Consider the following 24,229-nt stretch of genomic DNA (forward strand, 5'->3'; position numbering starts at 1 on the left):
GTATTAATGAATATGTATGCTTAGGAGGCTAAAGTGTATTCGGTGATATAAAGAGCGAAGCTACTGCGGGTAACCGTCTTGAATTAGGAATAAGATTACTTTATGCTAAGTGGAAAGGTAAGATGTTCCCCTCCCACTGTAATTGCAATATCCATGCTGTTACTAGCGGTGGGTATATATTTATATATAGAGAGAGGCTTCCCTTTTACATGACTGTCTCATATCCTTGTGCAAATGATTTAAACAAGGCCTTGTAGTTAGTGAACTTTCCTTCGAGAAATTTGAAAAAATATCGTCATAGATGGATGACAATGATAATTCATCTCATCACATAGAAACTTGAACTACGTTTTTTCGTACGTACACTTAATAGGAAAAGGTATAACCTCAACCACCACCCTTTAATAATGCCAACAACACAAAAACCATGGGCCAGATCTGCCCCATCTCTTTATCATCACATCTCCTCCGTGAAACCAAAATTCATCACTCGTGTAGACGATGTTCTCCATTTCACCAAAACATTGACGTTTAGAAGCGAGATCATTCCCAACAAGGCCAAGGGTACCCTTACTGCCAGTCTTCTTTATTCACAGGGAAGTGACATTTACGAAATTGATTGTGATTTGCCGCTGGCTTCATTCTATCAAACCATTACAGGAAACGGGAAGGACTCCTCATCGACATTATCATCATTACCCAATTCAGAATACGGGGATGCATTCAAAGGAGTAGAGGACACCAAACTATCCACGAAATGGATCTATGCTGGTGAAACGGTGACCAAAATGAGTTATTTGGATAGTTCATTAGACAGTACCATAATTGCCATGTCGAAGAACGGATCTCTTGCATGGTTCAAAGATGGATGTAAAGTACCCATCCATATTGTACAAGAAATGATGGGACCCGCCACTAGATTTTCATCCATCCATTCTCATGTAAGGCCAGACTCACTAGCGGTATCTGATTTTTGTCTTTCTGCCAATTTGGATACCGTGGTAAAATCTCAAAGTAGTGGGACAGAGGAAGATTCCATTTTAAAAGTTATCGATAATTCAGGGAGACCAGGTGATATTTTGCGTACCATTCATGTTCCAGGGACCACGGTGACACATTCGGTAAGATTTTTCGATAATCATCTTTTTGCATCGTGTTCCGATGATAACATTTTAAGATTTTGGGATACGAGAACTTCCAAGAGACCCCTTTGGATTCTCAACGAGCATCAAAATGGGAGATTGACCTCTTTTGACACATCACAAGTGACTAATGAATTGTTCGTGACAGGGTTTAGTACGGGTGTCATCAAACTATGGGATGTTCGTGCCGTGGAGACTGCGACTACAGATTTGACACATAGACAAAATGGTGAAGACCCCATTCAAAATGAATTGTTAAGCTTGTATCACTCTGGTGGGGACTCCGTTGTGGATGTACAATTCTCACCAACGTCATCGTCAGAATTTTTGACTGTGGGTAGCACGGGGAATGTGTATCATTGGGATACGGAGTATTTCTTTTCTAAATATGATGATGATAATGAAGATGAAGCCTCTATGGATAATGCTACACCTGAAGAGTTACAAGGACAATGTTTGAAGTTCTTCCATACCGGTGGAAGTAGGAGATCGAGTAATAGTCAATTTGGTAAGAAGAACACGGTTGCTTGGCATCCAGTCATTGACGATTTGGTCGGGACAGTGGACGCGAATAGTTTAGTAACTGTATACAAGCCCTTTACAGGGAGGGATCTTTGATATATTATTGTATTATATATTTTAATTCTAGTCTAAGATCTTCGAGATTATTGATCAATTTTTTATTTGTTTTTCATAAGATATGCATTAATCTTTGTATTAGATCATCAATTCTTAAAATGATCACCACTAAATATAAAAAAATAAATAAAGAGATCCTCCACTTTTCTTGCACAAGTAATTCAACGCAATACCCGTCTCATGCCCCACCAACCATTCTCTCTCTATTATCCTGTTAATAATTGAATTAATAGTGACAGGAAAAGACAATAGGAACGCAGAATCGGGTTTAGGGTTTGCTTCTGCGGCCTTTTCTTCGCTTATTAATTGGTAAACAGGGGGTGCCCAAATGACGTGGATTTTTGTCGGGGTTGGAAATTTCCCGGTTAGTGGAAATGCAATTCCGCGGCGGAAATAAGTAGGTTTGTCTGTGTTTTGATACCCAACCCTCTGTGGAACCCCTGCGGACAGTAGGGTGGAGATTAGTTTTTGGGTAGGGTATGAACCCTCGGTTGGTAAATCGATCGACAGGGCATTGTTCCGATTACTATCACTCTCCTTAAACCCTAATGCCAACGCCCTTTTCAAAATTTTTTAGATGGACTGAAAATTTTTATTAAGGGAGAGTCTCTAAATCTATAAAAAGGAGAATTATTCATTGAATTGTTCTATTACACAGCTGTCTCCATTGTGTGTTTAGTTAATCGTCTCACTTATCCTTTTGGAGTGCCTTTATTAACCAATTTACCTCCTAACTGTGAAAAACCAAATTATTTCAAATAATCAATGACTAAAGTCTTCAAACAATCCTCATACGAGCACATCTCGAGTTTCAAACCAAAATTCCTACAACGTGTCGACAACGTCCTACATCATAGTAAAGCTGTCACTTTTAGCAGCAACGTCGTCCCAGACACAGACAAGGGAACTTTGTCCACCAGTTTGATCTACTCTCAAGGTAGTGACATTTACGAATTGGGATGTGAATTCCCATTGGGTGGTGAGAAGAACAAGGAACCTAAACCAGATTCTGAATACGGTGATGCTTTCGCTAAAGTTGAAGATAAGAAATTCAGTCCAAAATGGGTCTACTCAGGGGAAACAGTCTCCAAGATGGCTTATTTGGACGGTAGTGAAACTACTTTATTAGCTATGTCCAAGAATGGGTCTCTTGCCTGGTTCCAAGAAGGTGTTAAGGTACCTGTCCATATCGTGCAAGAAATGATGGGTCCAATGACAAGTTATGCTGCAATGCATTCTCATGTTAGACCAGACTCATTGGCTGTTTCCGATTTCGCTGTCTCCTTAGATGGTGAAACCGTCGTGAAATCTCAAAGTAATGGGTCCGAAGAAGATTCTATCTTGAAGATCATTGATAATGCAGGTAAACCAAGTGAAATCTTACGTACCATTCATGTTCCAGGTACCACTGTGACTCATTCCGTCAGATTCTTCGACAATCACATGTTTGCCTCTTGTTCCGATGATAACGTACTAAGATTCTGGGATACTAGAACCAACGATAAGCCATTATGGGTTCTTGCTGATCCACAAAATGGTAGATTGACATCATTTGATGCTTCCTCAGTCTCCAGCGATTTATTCGTCACTGGGTTCTCTACTGGGCTCATTAAATTATGGGATGCTCGTGCTGTGGAAGCTGCCACTCTAGATTTCACCAACAGACAAAATGGGGAAGAACCCATCCAAAAGGAAATCGCCAATTTCTACCATTCTGGTGGTGATTCTGTTGTGGACGTTCAATTCTCTCCAACTTCTCCAACTGAAGTACTAACCGTCGGTGGATCTGGTAACGTTTACCATTGGGATATGGAATACGCATTGTCTAATTACGATGCTGATGATAAGAACAGAGTCCCACAAGACGCTTGTGAAAAACTACAAACTGAATCGTTGAAATTCTTGCACACTGGTGGTAGCAGAAGAAGTTCCAAGCAAAGAGGTAAGAGAAACACCGTCGCATGGCATCCAGTCATCGATGAGTTGGTCGCCACTGTCGACGATGATAGTCTAGTCAGTGTTTACAAGCCATTCACCATCGATTCCAACTAAGCCTTCCCTCTTCATTTTTAATGTCCCCCCCAAGAAAACAATCCAAATGCCCCTTTTTTATCATATATTAAATAGCATTAATAGCCGTATATTAATAAGTACGTAGATATTAACTAAACTGACTTTACAAAGCCAAACCTAACCTTAACTATTCCATATAAAAGTGTTGTGCTGCCTATTCGAGTTTCGGAACTTTCCCGAAGGGGAAACGTGCCATTTCGCGATGATCAAAAAAGACCAAAAAACGATTAATTTCAATTCCATCAGATCAATAGTGGCACCTTCTCTCCTCTTCTCCTTCCTTGGAACCAAACTACTAAACCTTCATGCACCAGCATATCATATAACTGCCAGAATACATTAACCACAACAAAGCAAAAGCGCAAAACTAGATTAAGATACCCACCCGCACACAACAAACTCAATACAAATCATGGCATCGTTGTTCAGACCACCTGAACAGACAAAACGAAACGTTCACCAACCAAAATTACGTTTACCGCCGCTATTCAACGAAAACATAAACACCAATGAGATTCAACTATCCACAGATGGAACAAATACACCGAAATCATCTTCAAATTTGAACCTACCCATGTACTCATCCATGTCATCCATATCGCCCTCTCCATCCATTTACGGACCTAAATCCTCCTCTTCCATAAAATCCATGAAGAGAAGGCCCATCCCTCCGCCTATTCCATCAGTACCTATCCTTCATGGGTCCTCACCCAGGGAAAGCCCGATAAGATCCCCCTATAGACCTCCTCCAACCATGACACCAACGGAACTCTCCGCAGCAGTCAAAGATTTAGAAATAAAGGACAGTACGAATACTCCCACTACGCTGACGACGAATAATAATCAAGAGTCCATTTATAAGAGGAAGGACTTGAATCAATCCGTGGACTCCTATTATTCAACATTGTTGTCTGTGTATGATGAACAAAGTCATAGTAATGTGACGAGCCCACTGAAAGATGAACCATTATCATTGGAGGGGAAAGACATAGATCAATTAGATTGTGAAATGTGGGAAAAGGCAGATATGAAAGAGAAGATAGTTTCATTAGGTGTCCTTGGTGAAGGTGCCGGTGGATCTGTGGAGAAATGTAAGTTAAAACATGGTAAGAAAGTGTTTGCCTTGAAAATTGTTAATACTTTGAATACTGACCCTGAATTCCAGAAGCAAATATTTAGAGAATTGCAATTCAATAAAAGTTTTAAATCTGATTATATAGTGAGATATTACGGAATGTTCAACGACGTTAACAGCTCGTCCATTTATATCGCAATGGAATATATGGGTGGGAAATCACTGGAGGCAGTTTACAAGAATTTACTCAGTAGAGGTGGAAGAATAAGTGAAAAAGTCCTCGGGAAGATTTCAGAGAGCGTATTAAGAGGACTTTCCTATCTTCACGAACAGAAAGTTATTCATAGAGACATTAAACCTCAGAATATACTATTTAACGAAAAGGGTCAAGTGAAACTCTGTGACTTTGGTGTCAGTGGTGAAGCGGTCAATTCTTTAGCAACTACATTTACAGGAACATCCTTTTATATGGCCCCTGAAAGAATACAAGGACAGCCCTACAGTGTTACATGTGACATCTGGTCATTAGGGCTCACCATATTGGAAGTTGCGCAGGGGAGGTTCCCGTTCGGATCAGATAAGATAACTGCTACTATTGCCCCCATTGAACTTTTAGTCCTAATCTTAACGTTTAACCCAGAACTGAAGGACGAACCTGAGTTAAACATTACATGGAGCAAAGCATTCAAATCCTTTATTCACTTTTGTTTGAAAAAGGATCCACATGAACGGCCATCACCTAGACAGATGATTGACCACCCGTGGATACAAGGGCAAATGAAGAAGAAAGTAAACATGGAAAACTTCATTAAGAAATGTTGGGAAGTAGTGGGGGCTGATGAGGAGCACAACTGATTTAGTTCATACATTTATATATAATTCATAAAATATTGCATACAAAAACGTTATTAACTTATTTTGCTTGTCTTTATCATTTAACGACATACGGTGACGTTGGAAGCGATTTTTCGAAGTCCTATTTTCTCGCATCGGTAACAGCATTAATGGTTTTCTTTTAGTCATGACCGGAAGCTTTAAACCTCGACGAACACACTTAACAGGGAATAGTAGCCACCAGGCCTTCAATAAGAAACTCTGTAAACCACAAAAATAACAGCTTTTGCTACGATGAGTGCCTTATTTACTTCCGCAACTAGAAGTGCATCCAGAAGACTTACCATTCAAACTCCAACGGCGATGAGATCGTTGGCATTGAATAGAAGCGCTACCCTTCCATTAAACTTTAGACTGTACTCTGATGCCGCCAAGGATAAGGAACAGAAGGAAGAACAGAAATCTGACGAAAATCTGACTGAAGAACAAAAGAAGATCAAGGAATTGGAAACTAAATTGGAAACCAAGTCCAAGGAAGCTGTCGAATTAAAGGATAGTTTACTAAGATCTGTTGCCGACTTTAGAAACTTACAAAATGTTACGAAAAAGGATATTCAAAAGGCTAAGGATTTTGCACTTCAAAAATTTGCTAAGGATTTGTTGGAGTCCGTCGATAACTTCGGTCATGCCCTATCTGCTTTCAAGGAAGAAGATCTTGAGAAATCTAAGGAGATTAGCGACTTATACACTGGTGTTAGGATGACCAGAGATGTGTTCGAAAAGACCTTGAAAAAACATGGGATTGAAAAGTTAGACCCAATTGGTGAGACTTTTGATCCAAACAAGCATGAAGCCACTTTCGAACTTGCACAACCAGACAAGGAACCAGGAACCGTCTTTCACGTTCAACAAATTGGTTTCACATTAAACGATAGAGTCATCAGACCTGCAAAGGTTGGTATTGTTAAGTCTACTGATGAGTAAATTAATTAAAGATATGCTGCAGAAATTTTACCTTCTCTGGCATTTTATGTCTCTTATGAATACCCTTTCATGTATATACTGTGTAGTTCTAACCATTTAGTCAATCAATATAATATCACTTTACTATGAGTACTTAGGAAAACTGTTAAAAAGTAGGATTACCGTTTACTTAAGTACCGCACGATCTATTAATAAAAAATTGCCTAGAGGAAACTATCTTTCTACATTTCTTATGGAAGGACCCAGTATTCTATTAAAATTTAATAATATGCTATTGACCCATTAGTTTCTATATTAAACCTAACTTTTTCACAATGTCTCTACGTCATTATATAGCACTGCGCCAAAGGTAAGAAAAAAACCAAACAAAAGCCTAAATACCAAATCATCGATAGATCACAAAACTCAAACAACAAAAACGTCTATTCACCAAAGGTGCACGCTAGCCTGGGTCATTGTATGAATTAGAAATTGATTGGACTGCTTCCTTTTTTTAGAGCCTCTCAACTTCAGAATAACTGTTTAGAATTTTTCTGAATCAACATCCATTAGAAATCATCGATTATAAGGTGATTAGTCTCGAGAGAAAAATTCATTCTCTCTATCCTCACATATTCTTTAACAGATTATTAGTTTACCAGATACTGAACTAAAAGATTTATATTTAGCGCAGTAATTAAAGCCTGCGTAGCAAGATCATGACAAATTCACAACGAAATACTTATTGTGGTCCAAGCGTGCCAGTCTCATCGGCTCATCAAAACCCAACAATATCAAGGAATAAGAAGAGTCATATGAAATTCGGTCCTTATATTGTAGGTGCTACTTTGGGAGAAGGTGAGTTTGGTAAAGTTAAAATGGGTTGGTCAACCACTTCATCATCATCTGGGAAAATAACTGAAGATTCTAAACAAGTAGCAATCAAGTTAATTAGAAGAGATTTTATTAAGAAAGGATCAGAAAAGGAAATGAAAATATTCAGAGAAATAAATTCTCTGAAACATTTAACTCACCCCAATATAGTCAGATTGGAAGAAGTGTTACAGAATTCTAAGTATATTGGAATTGTCCTAGAATATGCATCTGGTGGTGAATTCTATAAATATGTGCAAAGAAAACGGAGATTGAAAGAGGCCACTGCATGTCGATTATTTGCACAATTGATTAGTGGTGTTTCATATATGCACTCAAAAGGTATAGTTCATAGGGATTTGAAGTTGGAAAACCTGTTGTTGGATAAGCATGAAAATTTGATTATTACTGATTTTGGATTTGTTAATGAATTTTATGCTGATAATGAATTGATGAAGACGTCATGTGGTTCGCCGTGTTATGCAGCTCCCGAATTAGTGATCACAACAGAACCTTACAAGGCGAGGAAGGCAGATATTTGGTCTTGCGGTATTATTCTTTATGGTATGCTGGCGGGATACTTACCATGGGATGATGATAAACAAAATCCCAATGGAGAAGATATCGTTCGATTATATCATTATATTACCAAGACTCCTTTAAAGTTTCCCGAATACATTACACCACTTCCTAGGGATCTGTTGAGACATATTTTGGTGTCAAATCCGGTGAGAAGAATGAGTTCAAGACATATTAAGAAACATGAATGGTTAAGTCCGCACAGTCACTTCTTGTCTATCACCTCAGAAGAATGGGATAATATATATGCGTCAAAAGAAAAGCAGAAGCTAGCTAGTACAGAGGAGGCGCAACAGCCTCAGCATCATAATATCTCTGCCAGAGCTTCTTACACACAAGGGACATTGCCATCAAGAATGATTTCCACCACAGATCAATTCACGAAACAAATAGCTGTTACGTCAAGCATACGAAGTGTGTCAAATTCGGTTAATGAAACCAATCCAGAAATACTGAATTATCTAGCTGGAACTAGGAGAAGAAGTACTAACAGAAGACAAAGTGAATATGATAATTCCGACATTCATCCTTATATAGCGGAAATTCCCGAACCCGTGGTATTACCTGAAGTACCTCCAAAAGATAATATTAAGGTATCATCAAAACTGCATAATAACGGCAGAAGGGTACGCCCAGCTACGTATATGTCGACAAGTAGTAGACCAACAATGTCTGAATCAACTGACTTAACAAGTTCAACTGATACCTCTTATAAAACGGCACAAATGTCCCGCTCAAGCAATCATACTTCTAACGATATGGATTTTAATCAACGTTATAACTCAATTTCAATTGGAAATTCAGCAAATATGATTCCACCCATATCCCCTCAACAAGAAATTCAAAGAGATCCTAATAATATAAGAGTAAATCGAAATAGACATTCTGTCCATCTTGAAAGCCAGACAAGAAGAACATTGAAAAAAGACCATATTGATTCAGAAGCCCCAATACTGGAAATTGATGAAGAAACAAAGCGTCTTTCTGTGAAAGAGCCAGTTTCCACATCTCAATTAAAGAACATGCGTACTAATATTGAGAATGAATTCACTTCTGCAAAGAATTTCGATAAAGAGACCAACAAAAAGAGATTTAGCTTTCTTTCATTTGTATCACCTAAGGATTCAGATAGCAATTCAAACTCTGAGCTCAACAACATCTCTTCTAATGCTAGATCGGATCGTTCACATATGCATCCTAAGCCACCAATGACCTATGCAGATAGTAAATCTACTCGTCATCCACCTGGGTCTAGGAAGACCAGTTCTCAAAATCGTAATGTCTCATCCAATCAAACCAGGAAACAACAACTTCGATCATCTATCATGGTGTCCGCATTACCAATGAGTGATCTAGAGGCACAATGGGAACAAGTTGAGAAAAACGGAAAGGAACAATCTACGGCAAGAAGAGTATTAGACTTCTTCAAACGTAGAAGCATGAGAATTTAAGCTATAAATTGAAACTGATTAGATATGGACGACTCACCCCTTTGTAATTAATATTCTTAGATACCCCTATATACTATCTACTCAATATGATACTATCATCTTAGTTAAATCTAATTCCAATGAACCTAAAGAAAAGGACAATATATCAATGCTATCAGGACGAATATTTTTTTTTTGAATAATTTTATATTTCCATTAGAATAAACTAAATATTAATTAAAAATATGATGAATTAAAAGATGTTATACTTATACAAATAAAACGATCTTCTTAGATGTTAGATGGGTACAAGAAGATTCTGACAGAAGCACCGAAAGTCTTGGCTGGCAAGTTGTTTCTGAAAGTAGCTCTAACGACACCAGAGTTACCGTGAGTTCTGGTGACCTTACCCCACATAACTCTAATCTTGGAACCTCTAATTTCCTTGGAAGCTCTGTAAACGTAAGCAATACGCTTACCCAAGTAGAATTGAGCTTCTTGTGGAGTGGCAACACCTTCAATCTTGATCAAAGAAACATTTGGGTTGTTAACACTCTTAGATCTTTGGTAGGATAAGTGCTTACCTTTGACGTACACTGTATAAAAAGAATAAAGAATATTCAATAATTTTGTTAGTATTATAGGACTTTTAATTGTTCTAGAAGTTGGTGAATGTTGATAATATGTTTAGGTCTCTTGACTAATGATTTTGTTCATTACAATCACTCTCAATTTAAAACTATTCAAAGAAGTCTCAAACAAAAGTTCTTGTAAAGCATATTTATTGATTCTTATTGAAACGGATGATGATCCCGCCTCACCTTCAAGGTAGATACATCAACATCACAATACGCTCTCGGATTCACTGTAGGTGACACGTAGGAGGAGGTCGCAGTTGATTCTTTCGACTGCAATAGGTTTATTCATTATTCAAGCTTTGGAATACTATTCTAGTGCTATTTTTATTCTTTAACCACTTCCATAATTCAAAATCTTTGGGGATGGAAGTTCTTCATAAGCCACATATATCATTTATCACTCACTTTACGGTATTTCAACAACATACATCTATGGGATTCAGCCATTTTAATTATTCTTGATTGTGTTTTGGTTCTATTGTATGATACTACTAGTTTGTAGCGATAGCTGCATTAATATGGTGGAACTTTAGCACCTGTAGTCTCGGGCCCGTGGAATTGTCCAGAGGGAGGTTAGCCTAAGCTAGACGGAGGGTGAGTGAGCCCATCATTGCCAGGTAAAGGAATCCTCCATAGATGCTAGGCTCACTCGATATTGGCACGAACACAATTGTTGATGACGCGAGATTTTTAACCATGAAGAACATGTTCAAATGTAGAGAAGGATGTATGGGTGGACAGTCAAACATTGAAAACAAAAACCTAATAGAAAAGCCCTAATTTTTTGCCAAATTACCCGGAGTACGGCTTTGTGTGAATTTTCCAGGGTTTTTCTTTGTATGCTGATTTTTTTCATTGAAGGAAAAGTATAAAAGGCATCGCAATCTCATCCATTTCAATTTACGTTTAGTTCTTTCTATGTTGTTTCTTTTGGTTCCTTTTTAAAAGAATTGTCGACGTACTTCAGTATGTTTTATACCCCCATAATTTTGTTACTGATCCATTAATATCCCAAAGATATGAGATGAAATTAATAAATGAATCAGAACTGCCACAATAAAGAAACATTTTAACTAACACATTCTACAGTAGGATCATTTCTATAGGAATCGTCACTCTTTGACTCTTCAAAAGAGCCACTGAATCCAACTTGGTTGATGAGTGACAAAACCTTTGTACCCAAGAGTGAGAAATAAAACTTCAACTAAACTAGCTTGGTCCGCAATCCTTAGCGGTTCGGCCATCTAATTTTCTTTATGAAATTTTGCTTTGCTATTTGCATTAAGTCATTCTTTAAGACGATCTAACTTGTTAGTGAATCTTAAAGATTACTTCATCTATTAAATGGCGCGATGATCTTGACCCTTTCTATGTACGTCTTCGGATGGGATAGATTCTTTGGGTGGGTACAAATGGCAGTCTGACAAGTTCTACCATTTATCTTTTATTTTCTTCTTTCCTAATTTATTTTTAACCAAAGGATTGGTTAATAATTTAGTGAATTTGAAAATGAAGTGTTTGAATGATTACAATAAAACTTTTATATATATTCTGAATCTAAATAGTTGTTGGACCTGATAATACTGTTACCACGAAGTCAATGCATTTCTTAATGACAAATATCTGATTGGAAGCCAAAGAATTCGAATCACTCTCTGAAGCTATACTTAAAGCCACATAACAGGGTTTATTGAACTTCTTTACCATCAGAAGAGCTAGTCTTTTCGTCATATCTCTTATTATGTCATTATTTGTATCCAACAAAGGAACCCCAATCACGTCATCTTCTTTCCTTCGATGTGGCAAGGCATAATAATAACTCATTAGTTTTGATTGCTTCATATTAGTCTTATTTGTTTCAGAATCATTTGTGGAAATTTCTCCTCCGTAGCATATGCTTAATGAGATTGGAATCTTCTTTGACGTAGGGTCAGTTGGGACTGTCGCTATGATCTGAATTGCCGGAACAGATATTATGGAATCTTCTGACAAGATAACCTTTCCAATGGTCCTTACCGACATTATTAGATCTATTAAAGAGGTTGTTTCAGCTTTCGCAGAATGTAGTATCTTCTTCAATATGGCTTGTGTCTTAATGGTCAAGTTTTGTTATGTGATGATAGATGAACGAGCGCTTTATTTTAAAAAAAGTTTCAGAAAGTTTCTTAGGCTTCACTGAACAAAGGAAATCAAACAACCAAACAAGAAGTAATTAATGTCCCTAGCAAAGTCCAAAACGAAATTACCAGTAGTGAGCATTGTAGCATGTCTTGTTCCAGAAATGGGGATTGGGTTTCAAGGAAATTTACCCTGGAGACTCTCCAAAGAAATGAAATACTTTAGACAAGTGACATCGTCCACTTTTGACCCTGCAAAGAAAAATGCAGTAATTATGGGTAGAAAAACCTGGGAATCAATTCCAGCCAGATTTAGACCGCTACCTAACCGTATCAATGTTGTGATTTCTCGTAGTTTCACAGATACTTTGCAAGAAGCTAATGATCTGACTGATCCTTATTTTAAGATCAATTCTCTTTCAGGTTGCATTGATGAATTAACCACCAAGATGACTAAAGATCTGGAAAGGATATATATTATTGGTGGAGGAGAGATTTATAACGAATGTTATAATATGGCTGACTACTGGTTGATTACAAAACTTACTCCGGTGGATACAGTTGAACCTGAAATGGATACATTTTTAAATACAAAGACGTTGAAACAAGTATTTGAAGAAGATAAAACCCATTTGTCAGAGTTTCTTCCTGAAGGTGTCGAATTACCAGAAAAAAGTGAAGATGGCTGTTACCATGCCCAGGAAAAAGGTTACAGTTTTGAGTTTACGTTTTATAATAAAAGATAATAGAATAGACGATATATATCCAATCGCAACCACTCGATACAAAAGTCACAGTAAAATGTAGTATTCAATGGTATAACTTGCATAAACAATGAATATTCAACATTTTTTGTCGTTTAACTTTTCTGGACAATTTTTCGTACACGATTGACCCAATTACTAAACGTGCGTCTACAGCATCAAATTCGTATAATACTGAAGGGCTGTCTATGGACCTCATAGTAAGCCGTAGTATCCATGATCGACTAAGCCACCATTCGCCATATCAACAGTTTTAAGAATATATTAGAATGTTACGAACAAGGGCAAGCGAGAATCAATAATGGACTGAAACGGGGTTCATTCGTACATGTGGTACATAACTTCTCATTTAGAAAGCATTGCTGGGTGGTACCTGATTCATTCATGGCTATAAATATGGATCTTCGAACTCCAAATAACATTCAATATTGTATTTACTTTTGAGGATGATTTTTCTTGGCTCACGAATCCCAATAATAGCTTAATACACCCAATTCCACTGATATAGCTGTAATGACTGCTTCACAATATGCAACATCCTCTTCCTGGACATCATTCCTTAAATCATTGGCCTCGTTCACTGGTGATATATCCTCTCTAACAGCACCACCATTTATACTGTCTCCAGTATCATTATGTGAATTTCCGAAATATTGGGCTGAACATCCGGACTTATTCCTACAGGCATCATTCATCAATGAGCAGAATTATAAATCGTATTTCCCTGAAGATCCAAATATTTGCTCACCTGAAATGGCACGTACACTGGCAGTAACTAAATGGTTTATATCCATATTAAGATCACAATATTTCTCCAGAAATGAGGCTGAGGGATCAGAAAAGAAACCTCTGAACCCATTCCTTGGTGAATTATTTGTTGGTAAGTGGGATAACAAAAAAAATGAAGAATTTGGCGAAACTATCCTGTTAGCTGAACAAGTGTCTCATCATCCGCCAAAAACTGCATATTCCATATTTAATGATAAGAATGATGTTAAATTGCAAGGTTATAGTCAAATTAAGGCTTCATTTAGCAAAACATTAACGTTACAAGTGAAACAATATGGACATTCATTATTATCTATAAAAGATGAACATTATTTGATAACACCACCTCCATTGCATGTAGAAGGGATTCTTGTTGCATCCCCCTTTGTTGAATTAGAGGGAAGATCGTATATTCAATCATCATCAGGAATACTGACTGTTTTCGACTTCTCAGGAAGAGGCTATTTCTCAGGAAGGAAAAATTCATTTAAAGCTAGAATATTCAAAAATGCTATTAACTTCCATATGAAGAAAGAACCTGTGTATACGATATGTGGTCAATGGTCCGGCTTATCGACGATTACAAAGAATGAAATACCAAATACTATATGTAATGTTCCATTTTATGATTCTAACAGAACTCTCGTAGAACATTTGATTGTGAAACCAATCGAAGAACAACATCCTCTAGAGAGTAGAAATGCATGGAAGGAAGTTGCAGAAGCAATAAGACTGCAAGATTTTGGTTTAATTGGAAAAGCAAAAAGTGCTTTAGAAAACTCTCAAAGAGCATTGCGAAAGGAAGAAGAAGCCAAGGGCGTTGATTGGAAAAGAAGATGGTTTATCGATGTTAACTATTCCAAAGTTAATACAACGAATCAAGATGATGTATATATTAAGCTGGCATCTATGTTAAATGCCTCCATGAAGAATGTTCCCAGTGGTACCTTATTAGGTGAAAAGGAGGACAAAAAGGTTGTAACGAGCTCTATGCATTGGAGGTTTCAAAGGGACTTGTGGGATGAAGAAAAAGAAGTGGTTGCTTGAAAAATATTATTTCCTTTCATGATACCTTTTTTTGTATATAAAACCGTATAACATTATTAAACTAATTAACACACTATTAATCGATAGACTAACATCATCGCTAAACCAGAATTTGCCGCCTATCTTTTTCAAAAGCACGAAATTTGAAAAATTCGTCAACAAATAGCGAAATCACCTATGTTATCTTAAAGATCTCGCAATAACAAGAAAGATCCAAGGCAGCAATGAGTTTGATTATTGTACCATGCCATTCAATTTGGAAACAAGACTTTGTAAATCTCGAACAGGGACCTAATGTTGGTCTGCATTCGGAACAATGGTTTTTAGCGCCGTTTCAACATGAAGGAAACGACCATCTTGCCTTCATCAAACATGGATTATACGCGATTCGATTATTCTTAGAACAATATGATATTTCTACAGTTATTTTCAGCGGTTCACAAACGAAATTTATTGCTGGTCCAATATCGGAAGCTCAAAGTTACTATTTTTTAATGGAAAAGTTGATCAGACTTCACTTGAAGAGACAACTGCCTAGTCTGCCTGATCATGCTATAGAAAGCTGCCTGAAAGATATAGAACTCTTGATGGAGGAAAAAGGACTGTCCTTATCAGAACTTTTTTCATCTCGAAATATCACTACTGAAGAATTTGCCTTGGATTCCTTTGACAATTTGCTTTATTCAATTTTAAGATATGAACAAATCAAGGGAAAATATCCAGAAAAGATTAAAATAGTAGGATTTGGTTTTAAGAAAGAAAGATTTATAGGTTATCATGCCAAAGCTATTGATTTTCCTAAAAATGCCATCGAATACCTTTCTGTAGATCCAGAACCAGTTGACTACGATGATAAAAAATTAAAAGACTATTTCAACGAGCTAAACAAGTTAGAGAAGAAAAATGCCCTGTATCTGTTTTCTGAGGATTGGTATGGTGTCAAATTTAGGCTATTTCCCAAAAAACAAAGTAGAAATCCCTTCATTAGAATTCCACATTATAAGTTTTTGCAAAAGGAATGCTTTAACCCCGCCAAATTGGGATACAGAGAAGATGAACAGTACTTTAAAGACCATATTGAAGGCGCTATGCCATGGTCTGTTAATAAATGAGTGCAATATCGTTGATTATACCGATCAATAGAGAGAATATAATATGTCTCTTCATAGAGGTGGTGTAAAATTAACTTTTTATAGATTCTAAAAATACTCTAGTTATAAATATCAACGATATTAACAAACGGCTAAACCACTGAAAGCACGGTCTTCAATTTCTCCCTTTCGAGTTCCCATTGAGATACGTTTGCTAGCTTCTTTTCCAATGAATCAATCTCATTATCAATCGATGTGATGGCTTCGTCAGTCCCCAATGTTTGTAGCCTCCAGGAACCACCTTCTTCCAAGATTTCCAGTAATAGATCGTGATACTCAATCAGAGCAGGTCTTTGTGAAATAGTTATGAAATTGAAGCGATACTTCTTCAATATATTGAATAAATGATCCTCCATATCGGCGCTTATTGCATTTGTAGCTTCATCCAAAACAACAAATCTAGGTTTATGAAAGAGGATACGTGCAAAATTCATTCTTTGCTTTTCACCACCACTCAGTACATCCTTCCAGTCAGCTACATTATCTAAATATGAAAATCCTGTACCTCTTTTCAAAAGATAATCCAAATGAACTTCTGCCATAATTTGAACTAATTGAGCATCTTTAATGCCCCTATCATAGAATTCATCGGATGACATTGGGTATATAATCTGGTCCCTCAATGTTCCTCCCCTAGTAAAGTACGGTTTCTGTGGAACACAGAATAGATTATCTTCAGCAGGAATGGATAAGAGACCATTCTTATTATAAATTGGCCAAATCTCAGCAATTATCCTTTGAATTGAAGTTTTACCACAGCTATTTGGACCTAATATTAACAAACTTGAACCAGGGCCTTGAAAAAATGGGAATGTCGTATCATTCATCTCCTTTATATCCAACATAGATTCTGCCTTTGAAGAAATAGGATCTACAAACGTAGGAATTTGGAAAGTAAGCTTCCTAATTAATTTGATACCATCGCCTGCTTGATTTGAGGGTATGATTACATCAATATTTTCTAATCTTATACCATTGAAATTTCTTTGTACTGTGCCCCTAATTATATCTTCTTTTTGGGATTGATACTTGCCAATTTTCAATGTATCGTCTGTCTTCTTTACAGCAAGTTCGTTGGTAATAAGTTGCTTATTTGACACTGATGCCACTGCCCCATAATTGAATTTGTTGGAATGCACTCTGTGTAAAGCTGCTAATAATGAAAATATTCTGTTTGTATATCCCGTAAGTTGTGAAATATCCTTAATTGAATGCATTAATCTTGAACCTGCATCAGCAAGAGAAAGCATTAAACGTTTATTAACAATAAAATCTCTCATGTTTGTTTGTTCTGCATTAACACCAGAAGAAATAGTAGTCAAGACTATGGGGATCGATGCAAACACATAACCTAAACCAGACCAAGTATACTTTAAAATATAATCTTGAAGGATGTTGTAACAAAATTTCCTCTTGCTGACATTCAACATTCTTTCCATTAAGGTTTCGTACAATTCTTTCACTTTAATTCTTTCCACTGGTGTTCCTTGATAGAAAGCTACTTCCTCATTGTTATTAATTAAATTCAAATGATAACTGTAATAATCTCCATCAGCAGCGGAGCTTGCACTTGCTAATTTACCTAAAGGAGGAGTGTATCGTCTCAAGATATAACCTGTGACAAAATAATTAAAGAATATACCAGCTACACCAAATGATCCTAAATTATCACGCAAGTAAACAGAAAAGAAGATCAAATCAATGACAGGTTTAGCAATATTAGCAAACACAGAGCAAGTAGCATCACAAAATCTGGTAATATCGTTGGAAATGGAGTTGTCAATATTTTTTATGACTGACGATGAAGCCTTAGTATCAAACATTAATTTGTAAAATGACAGCTTTTTGTCCAGATATATATCATGAATATATCTCGTTAAGTTTACTCTAAAATTCAAACTTAGCTTTCTTTGTAGCAATTTTATGGCACTGTTTGTATATGAAGCTGGAATAGCAATTAGAAACCAAATAGCTAAATCTAACAGAAATCTCTTACCTCTTCCAGCAATAATATCTTTAACAATCTGACCATCTAATTTTGCCACGAACAAGGAGAGCCAAGTTCTCATAACTAGAAATCCAATCTGTAAAGTTAACAAAATGGAATTCTTATGCCAAAGGGTTGGAATCAATATTCTAAATAAGACATTCATTTGATTTAAAAATTTGGAATAAAACAACTGGGAATTTTTACCCCTTTCCAATTCGACATTTTTAAATAGAAATTTATCATGTTCGTAAACATCATCATCTTTGGGAGGTATCAATATCTTCTTTCTTCTATGATCTTTATCCAATTCATTAGAATCTAAAGAGCTCTTTTCAGAAATATACATGATCCTTGCCCCTGTCGCCAGTTGAGTTTGTGACCTTGTTCTCCTCAAAGGTGGTATTTTCCTTCTATCATGGGAATACCTATACATGGAAAGCACTTTGATAATTATTTGGTACCCACCATATGACACACCAGATAAAACAGTCAGCGATGACAGGATAATGGAACTGAGCAGAATCTGGGCTCTTCTTTTCCTTCTTTGAGGAACTGAAGAGGATTTAACTAGAACCAAAAGATGTCGTAGAAGGAGTGTAATATATGATCTTAAGGTTACTTCTTTCAACTGAAGACCTATGCATTGTGAGTGCAGACGCAACACTAATTGTTGTACCCTATTTCCTAAGGGTGCTTTAGTTTCTACCATGATTGTACTGGAGTTTTTAGTGTTTGGGAAGTCCCTATCTGTTCATAAATTGTTGTTGTCCCTGTATATATATATATTTCTCCATAACGTTGGAGTATGATTAGCCGCCCAAAGTTAGGGGAGTCTTGTTTCCGGCGTTTATGATTCGACGACCGAAAATAAATTTATTACCCGGATAAAAAGAAGATTACATAATCACAATAGAACAATGTATTACCTAATTAATCAATTAATAATCTACAAATACTGAAATACTCCCTCTTTTATGAATTTCTCGAGACAGTAACTTTTTTTCTTATTCAAGGAGACCAGTCCAATTCAGGCTTTAAGTTTACTAAGATCAATGGCTTTTGAAGGTACTTTACATCAATATTATCCACCACATGTGGCATTTGAATTTGCTCCTACTAAGAAGAAGAATGCGTTCATCATGATCGGTGGAATGACGGATGGTATAGCTACAGTTCCATACTGTACTAAGTTGCCCGAGGTGGTAGGGCCCCTGGGTTATTCCGTATTCTCCATTCAAATGACAAGTAGTTTCAAGGGGTTCGGTATTTCTTCTCTGGATCAAGATATTCATGAGATTAAGGCCTTAATCAAATACTTGAGATCTGAACAAGGTGGTGCTAGAGAGAAAATAATTATTATGGGACATTCTACGGGGGCTCAAGATGTGATTCATTTCCTTTTACATTATTCCGATTTGGTAGATGGAGCCATATTGCAAGGTTCTTGTTCTGATAGAGAATCATTCGATCCCTCTGTGGACCCTAAGGTATTTCAAAAGATGAATGAGGATGCATGGGAGTTGGTGCAGAATGGGAAGAAGGATCAATTGCTGAGCTCGGAATATTCAAAGCATATCATTGATACTCCAATAACTGCCTACAGATGGTGCTCTTTGATGATAAAGGGTGGTGACGATGATTACTTTTCCAGTGATTTATCTGATGAAACATTCAAGACTACTTTTGGTAAGATTAGTAAACCTTTCTTGATTGCTTATTCTGGTGCAGATGAATTTGTTCCAAAGACCATTGACAAGCAAAAATTATTGCAAAGATGGGAATGTGTAAGTAATGCCAAATACTGGTCTAAAAATTCTGGATTGGTAGAGGGCGCCTCTCATTTCGTAGAAAAGCCAAAACCACAACAGATTCTATTCAAGAAAATTCAGAGTTTTATTAGAGAATTCTCCTTATAGAATACACATTATATATATATATATATATATATATATGTCAAAGCTTAATTAGTATTCTCTATAAGGGACTATCAAAGGGAGATTTTTGTAAAATTTTATATACCTTTAGGGATCTGTAGTACTTACCTTCAAACAGGATTCAATAGGCAAATGAGTTGCTGGTGTATTAACATCCTCAGGAAGGTCCACACCTCTAGCCAATTTAGTCAAATCAAAGTCAGGATGGGAAGTTACATATCCAAAATGAATGTTTTCGTCATTTGTATACTCAGGTCTTTTAATTCTTTGTAAAATCTTAAAGCAATTCTGTAAATCATTAACAAAGATGTCATCTACTTCATAATATACATTTCCAACGATTCCCCGTAGCATAATGGCTACCAAAAAATAAGTTTCATAACCAGTGCCATAATCGAAACAGTGCAACTGCCATTGTATTGTTGCTCCTGTTGAATTCATCAATCTCGAAACTTCCATTGGCATAGGATCTCCTATCTCCTGCTTTAAATGCAAGCAAAACCAATGTACAATGTCAGCACAAAGTTTTTGAGTTCCGTCTGAATTGAATGCAATGAAAAAAACTGGTGGGATCAAATCGATTGAACTCCAAAAGTTTTCATAACGAATATTGGGTTGATTTGTCTTCCCATCGTAGGTGGGTTCACATTCTAGTTTCTTCAACTCGAGGGAGCTTGTTTCAGATGAAAGAATATCGCAAACCTTGGTGTTCCCTCCGTATTGTTTTAGTAATGGCTGAAAGTTTCCTGAATTAAGTTGATGGCCTTCCTGTCTAAACATAAAGAGAGTTGGGTTCTCACAACCGTATGGGCCACGAATAATAAGGACTCGTTCTCTTTCGGAGGAAGGACGTTTGTTATTATTGCGAAAGGAAGGTGGTGTGTTTTCAACATATTCAAATTCACCCAAAGCTTGCATGTCCTTACAGATACTTGAAAGCGTCGGATTATCCGAAACAGTGCACTTGTAATAATCGTTAAACTTCCAAGATCCTTCCGATACTTTTGTTATCGTTTCTGGACAACAATAGTGATCCTCTATCAATTCCTCTACCAGTTCCTCTATTTCTTCCTCCAGTGTTTGATTTCGTCCAAAGATGGCATCGTCTTCCTCATCATCGTCAAGGTCAACCTGAGTCGCATCTTCAGTAAGATCAGAGTCTGCAAAGAGGCTTGTTAAAAATTGCCAGAATGAGTCACTTTGCGAAGACATTATTCAATGTTGCTCTTGTTTTGGGTCAGCATTAAAAGAGGAAGAATGGCAGTTTTCCCACACCCAAAATATTACCTGAATAATTGCAAAAAGGTATAACGTTGAAAAGTCCGACCATAATAACCATCACCCGGAGTACGGCGCACCTGTCAAGAAGTAAAACAGGGCATTCCATCCATACACCGCACCCAGACTAGCATGGAAAAGTTAGGGTTGTCACCAAAAGAAAAAGATGCCATATTATATCTATTAACAGCTTACGTAAGGAACATTTTAAAACTTACACAAGCCGAACATGAAAACGACACAAAATATAAGTGGTTTACGAGTTTAACTGAATGTCCCACTAGAAGTAAACTGCACATGTTCATTCAGAAAACAAAAAGTTCAACGGTTTTTTAGAATGGAGTTTCTACAGTTGTCATTCCACAATGAATCTCTATCAGATTTGCAGGACCTAAATTTTTACCAATTTGCCAATAATATTAGGCACAACATCAATTTCCCAAAGATAGAGGTAGTTTTTATCTGTTATATGATCAACTCCGAACTCAAAACCAAAATTAATGAGATTCTTTTTGGAACAGATCCTGTTTTAAAAAGATTTGAAAATGGCCCCAAAGTTTATACCACGTCGCAAAATGAGTGGGAGCTTATGAAATGGAATTATTTTCCAGGAAAGGAAGCCTCACACCGATTAACCGTTGTTTATAGAGAAAAACAAGCTCTACTTATGTTTAACGAAACAAGGAAAGAGTCTAAAAAAAAAACTGAAAATATGTTTCGTAAGTCTCACAATTTGGGTGAAATGTTATCCGAAATGTTCACCATTGAATCGGTCAGCAAGGAAATCAAAAATATAATGAAAACCCTCCGAGGTATAAAGACACGAGATTTAGGCATCACAGCAACTTCAAGACAAAATATCTTAAAAAGAATCGAAGAACTGAGTGAAAATATCAAGGTTGTAAAAAATATAATCGTCCCTCTAGAGCAACATTCGAAAAGCAAAGACTTCCTACTGGATGACATATTAGAATGTCAATCCCAGCAACAGCATTTGGAAGAAACAGTTACGCATGAACATTAAAGAAATTTGAAAAGTTGAAGTTATACTCCAAGAGAGTAAACCGATAAACTGAAGCATTAGTAATAAAATTACATAAGAAGGAATAGAGTGCATTTTACGAAAGGAAAAGCACGAGACCAACTCTCATTTTGAAGAGAATGTAAGGAACAGGGAATTTCAATTTCTACTAGAGCATTTAATACATAAATTTTGTACTTATTTGTACTTATTCTGATGTATTCTTCAAATTTATGAGTCTGATATGGAAAACATGCGGTAGAAAGTGTGACGGGATATACTGAGTGATGTCTTCCCTAGGAACCTCGACTGGTGTTCTTTCCACACACACTGTCTTTATCCTTACTAATTTCTCTGTTGTGTGATTTAGGGGTTAAAAGGATGCAACGTTACAGCTATTCCAATTTATTTGTTCTTGGTTTCATCATATTAACCGAGAAACCATACTGTCTTGACTTGTTGATAACGCAGGCATAGGCTACTTACTATCTAGTTCCGTCGTCGATGTATATGTCAAAACTTACTTAATATTCTTTGTAAGAGATTATCAAAGCGATATGCCTTTAGGGAGCTGTAGTACTGACATACTATTATACGAACCGAGAAATCGGCTCCGAATTTTTTTTTCACATTCATATCATGACTTTCTCGAAGTTTTTCAAAGAATTCTCTTTTGACATGATCTTGGTTGTATTTAGACTGTGTACACAGTTGGACACCTTTTGTAAACTCTTATCACTTTCCTACTTTTCAACTCTACCAGCAAGTCAGTATAACAAAAAAAATTAATATTACTGTATAATGTCCACTTCGCAACTACATGATGGTCCAACATTTTTCAAGCCACTTGTTGATAAAATAGACCCACTTCAATTCAAGTTGAAGAACACTGATATTACCGCCACCGCGTTCCCTATTTATTCCACTTCTCAAGTTCCAGAGTCCTTGATCGAGTTCATGAGAAGTGAATTCAACAGAGAATTGGAAAATGGTGACACTTATCCACAACTAGGTCCCATGACTAGGGATGACTTCGTCGATTATTGGTTCCACTCATTCTGTGTTGTCGCTTTAAAGACTGATAAATTGGATATTACTCAAGTGGACCAAGATTGGAAGTCTTCATTCTTGGGAACTTTTTACATTAAACCAAATTATATGCCACGTTGTTCTCACAATTGTAACGCTGGGTTCCTAGTGAATCATTATCAAAGAGGGTTGAAGATCGGATACAGATTGGGACAGGTTTATCTTCAATGGGCTCCCTTATTAGGTTATAAATACTCTGTATTTAATTTGGTCTTTGTTACTAATGAAGCTAGTTGGAGAATATGGGACAAATTCAAGTTTGATAGAATTGGGTTGGTTCCAAAAGCTGCCATCATCAAAGGCCACGATGAGCCTGTGGATGCTATTATTTATGGGAAAGATTTGACAAATGTGGAACCAGAACTATTGGCTGACTTCAAGGAAGGCATGTAATCTTATGAACCATATCGTAATCTTGGCGTTCGTTCCACACTGTATTGATACTTATTGTAATACAACTTGCACCTTTGTATAGAAACACAAGCAATTTAATAAACTAATTTGGTCTCATTTGAATATTTTTTGATCTTTACAGACAGACAGATTGATCGATGTTTGATCTGGCGTAAGCGCGAACAATGCAAAATTCAAACAACGAAGAAAACGAAAAATTTTCTTTGGTTGATTACTGTAAGATTACGATGGTGACCCCATAATTGCTTTGCTTACTTTTAAATTAGTGGAATAGCGATTCTTTTCTTGAAGATGGGTGTTGCAGATTTGATTCAGAAATTTGAAAAGTATGCTCATGTAGATGAAAGTGATAAGCCTGTTTCCTTACAATCTCCTCATAGTAATGAGATATCAAATGAAGGGGACACAGG

The 24,229-nt window shown here is 36.7% G+C and overlaps 14 protein-coding genes across 14 annotated transcripts; 11 read left to right on the top strand and 3 right to left on the bottom strand.

The window, feature by feature from the left end:
* Nucleotides 1–407: 407 nt before the first annotated feature.
* Nucleotides 408–1,760, top strand: NCAS0B01430 (WD40 repeat domain-containing protein; the record flags this gene model as incomplete). The annotated part of the gene is made up of 1 exon (XM_003674555.1): nt 408–1,760. One exon carries the CDS (start codon nt 408–410, stop codon nt 1,758–1,760), a length of 1,353 nt encoding a protein of 450 aa, XP_003674603.1.
* A 786-nt stretch (nt 1,761–2,546) lies between these two features.
* Nucleotides 2,547–3,833, top strand: NCAS0B01440 (WD40 repeat domain-containing protein; the record flags this gene model as incomplete). The annotated part of the gene is made up of 1 exon (XM_003674556.1): nt 2,547–3,833. The coding sequence occupies one exon, from the start codon at nt 2,547–2,549 to the stop codon at nt 3,831–3,833; it is 1,287 nt and encodes a 428-aa protein (XP_003674604.1).
* Nucleotides 3,834–4,266: 433 nt separating this feature from the next.
* MKK1 (mitogen-activated protein kinase kinase MKK1) lies at nt 4,267–5,784 on the top strand (the record flags this gene model as incomplete). The annotated part of the gene is made up of 1 exon (XM_003674557.1): nt 4,267–5,784. One exon carries the CDS (start codon nt 4,267–4,269, stop codon nt 5,782–5,784), a length of 1,518 nt encoding a protein of 505 aa, XP_003674605.1.
* Nucleotides 5,785–6,057: 273 nt separating this feature from the next.
* MGE1 (mitochondrial nucleotide exchange factor MGE1) lies at nt 6,058–6,747 on the top strand (the record flags this gene model as incomplete). Its single annotated transcript, XM_003674558.1, has 1 exon — nt 6,058–6,747. The coding sequence occupies one exon, from the start codon at nt 6,058–6,060 to the stop codon at nt 6,745–6,747; it is 690 nt and encodes a 229-aa protein (XP_003674606.1).
* A 698-nt stretch (nt 6,748–7,445) lies between these two features.
* On the top strand, nt 7,446–9,629 carry KIN4 (putative serine/threonine protein kinase KIN4; the record flags this gene model as incomplete). The annotated part of the gene is made up of 1 exon (XM_003674559.1): nt 7,446–9,629. One exon carries the CDS (start codon nt 7,446–7,448, stop codon nt 9,627–9,629), a length of 2,184 nt encoding a protein of 727 aa, XP_003674607.1.
* Nucleotides 9,630–9,899: 270 nt separating this feature from the next.
* On the bottom strand, nt 9,900–10,693 carry RPL33B (60S ribosomal protein eL33; the record flags this gene model as incomplete). The annotated part of the gene is made up of 2 exons (XM_003674560.1): nt 9,900–10,204; nt 10,675–10,693. 2 exons carry the CDS (start codon nt 10,691–10,693, stop codon nt 9,900–9,902), a joined length of 324 nt encoding a protein of 107 aa, XP_003674608.1.
* Nucleotides 10,694–11,803: 1,110 nt separating this feature from the next.
* Nucleotides 11,804–12,268, bottom strand: POC4 (Poc4p; the record flags this gene model as incomplete). Its single annotated transcript, XM_003674561.1, has 1 exon — nt 11,804–12,268. One exon carries the CDS (start codon nt 12,266–12,268, stop codon nt 11,804–11,806), a length of 465 nt encoding a protein of 154 aa, XP_003674609.1.
* Nucleotides 12,269–12,461: 193 nt separating this feature from the next.
* Nucleotides 12,462–13,109, top strand: DFR1 (dihydrofolate reductase; the record flags this gene model as incomplete). The annotated part of the gene is made up of 1 exon (XM_003674562.1): nt 12,462–13,109. One exon carries the CDS (start codon nt 12,462–12,464, stop codon nt 13,107–13,109), a length of 648 nt encoding a protein of 215 aa, XP_003674610.1.
* Nucleotides 13,110–13,640: 531 nt separating this feature from the next.
* HES1 (oxysterol-binding protein related protein HES1) lies at nt 13,641–14,942 on the top strand (the record flags this gene model as incomplete). The annotated part of the gene is made up of 1 exon (XM_003674563.1): nt 13,641–14,942. The coding sequence occupies one exon, from the start codon at nt 13,641–13,643 to the stop codon at nt 14,940–14,942; it is 1,302 nt and encodes a 433-aa protein (XP_003674611.1).
* A 224-nt stretch (nt 14,943–15,166) lies between these two features.
* On the top strand, nt 15,167–16,054 carry NCAS0B01520 (uncharacterized protein; the record flags this gene model as incomplete). Its single annotated transcript, XM_003674564.1, has 1 exon — nt 15,167–16,054. One exon carries the CDS (start codon nt 15,167–15,169, stop codon nt 16,052–16,054), a length of 888 nt encoding a protein of 295 aa, XP_003674612.1.
* Nucleotides 16,055–16,185: 131 nt separating this feature from the next.
* On the bottom strand, nt 16,186–18,792 carry PXA1 (ATP-binding cassette long-chain fatty acid transporter PXA1; the record flags this gene model as incomplete). The annotated part of the gene is made up of 1 exon (XM_003674565.1): nt 16,186–18,792. One exon carries the CDS (start codon nt 18,790–18,792, stop codon nt 16,186–16,188), a length of 2,607 nt encoding a protein of 868 aa, XP_003674613.1.
* A 343-nt stretch (nt 18,793–19,135) lies between these two features.
* NCAS0B01540 (uncharacterized protein) lies at nt 19,136–19,999 on the top strand (the record flags this gene model as incomplete). Its single annotated transcript, XM_003674566.1, has 1 exon — nt 19,136–19,999. The coding sequence occupies one exon, from the start codon at nt 19,136–19,138 to the stop codon at nt 19,997–19,999; it is 864 nt and encodes a 287-aa protein (XP_003674614.1).
* Nucleotides 20,000–21,632: 1,633 nt separating this feature from the next.
* Nucleotides 21,633–22,319, top strand: NCAS0B01560 (uncharacterized protein; the record flags this gene model as incomplete). Its single annotated transcript, XM_003674567.1, has 1 exon — nt 21,633–22,319. The coding sequence occupies one exon, from the start codon at nt 21,633–21,635 to the stop codon at nt 22,317–22,319; it is 687 nt and encodes a 228-aa protein (XP_003674615.1).
* A 798-nt stretch (nt 22,320–23,117) lies between these two features.
* Nucleotides 23,118–23,798, top strand: NCAS0B01570 (N-acetyltransferase family protein; the record flags this gene model as incomplete). The annotated part of the gene is made up of 1 exon (XM_003674568.1): nt 23,118–23,798. The coding sequence occupies one exon, from the start codon at nt 23,118–23,120 to the stop codon at nt 23,796–23,798; it is 681 nt and encodes a 226-aa protein (XP_003674616.1).
* Between the last annotated feature and the right edge of the window lie 431 nt (nt 23,799–24,229).

Source organism: Naumovozyma castellii, chromosome 2 (assembly GCF_000237345.1).
Source record: "Naumovozyma castellii chromosome 2, complete genome".
Lineage (NCBI taxonomy): Eukaryota > Fungi > Ascomycota > Saccharomycetes > Saccharomycetales > Saccharomycetaceae > Naumovozyma > Naumovozyma castellii.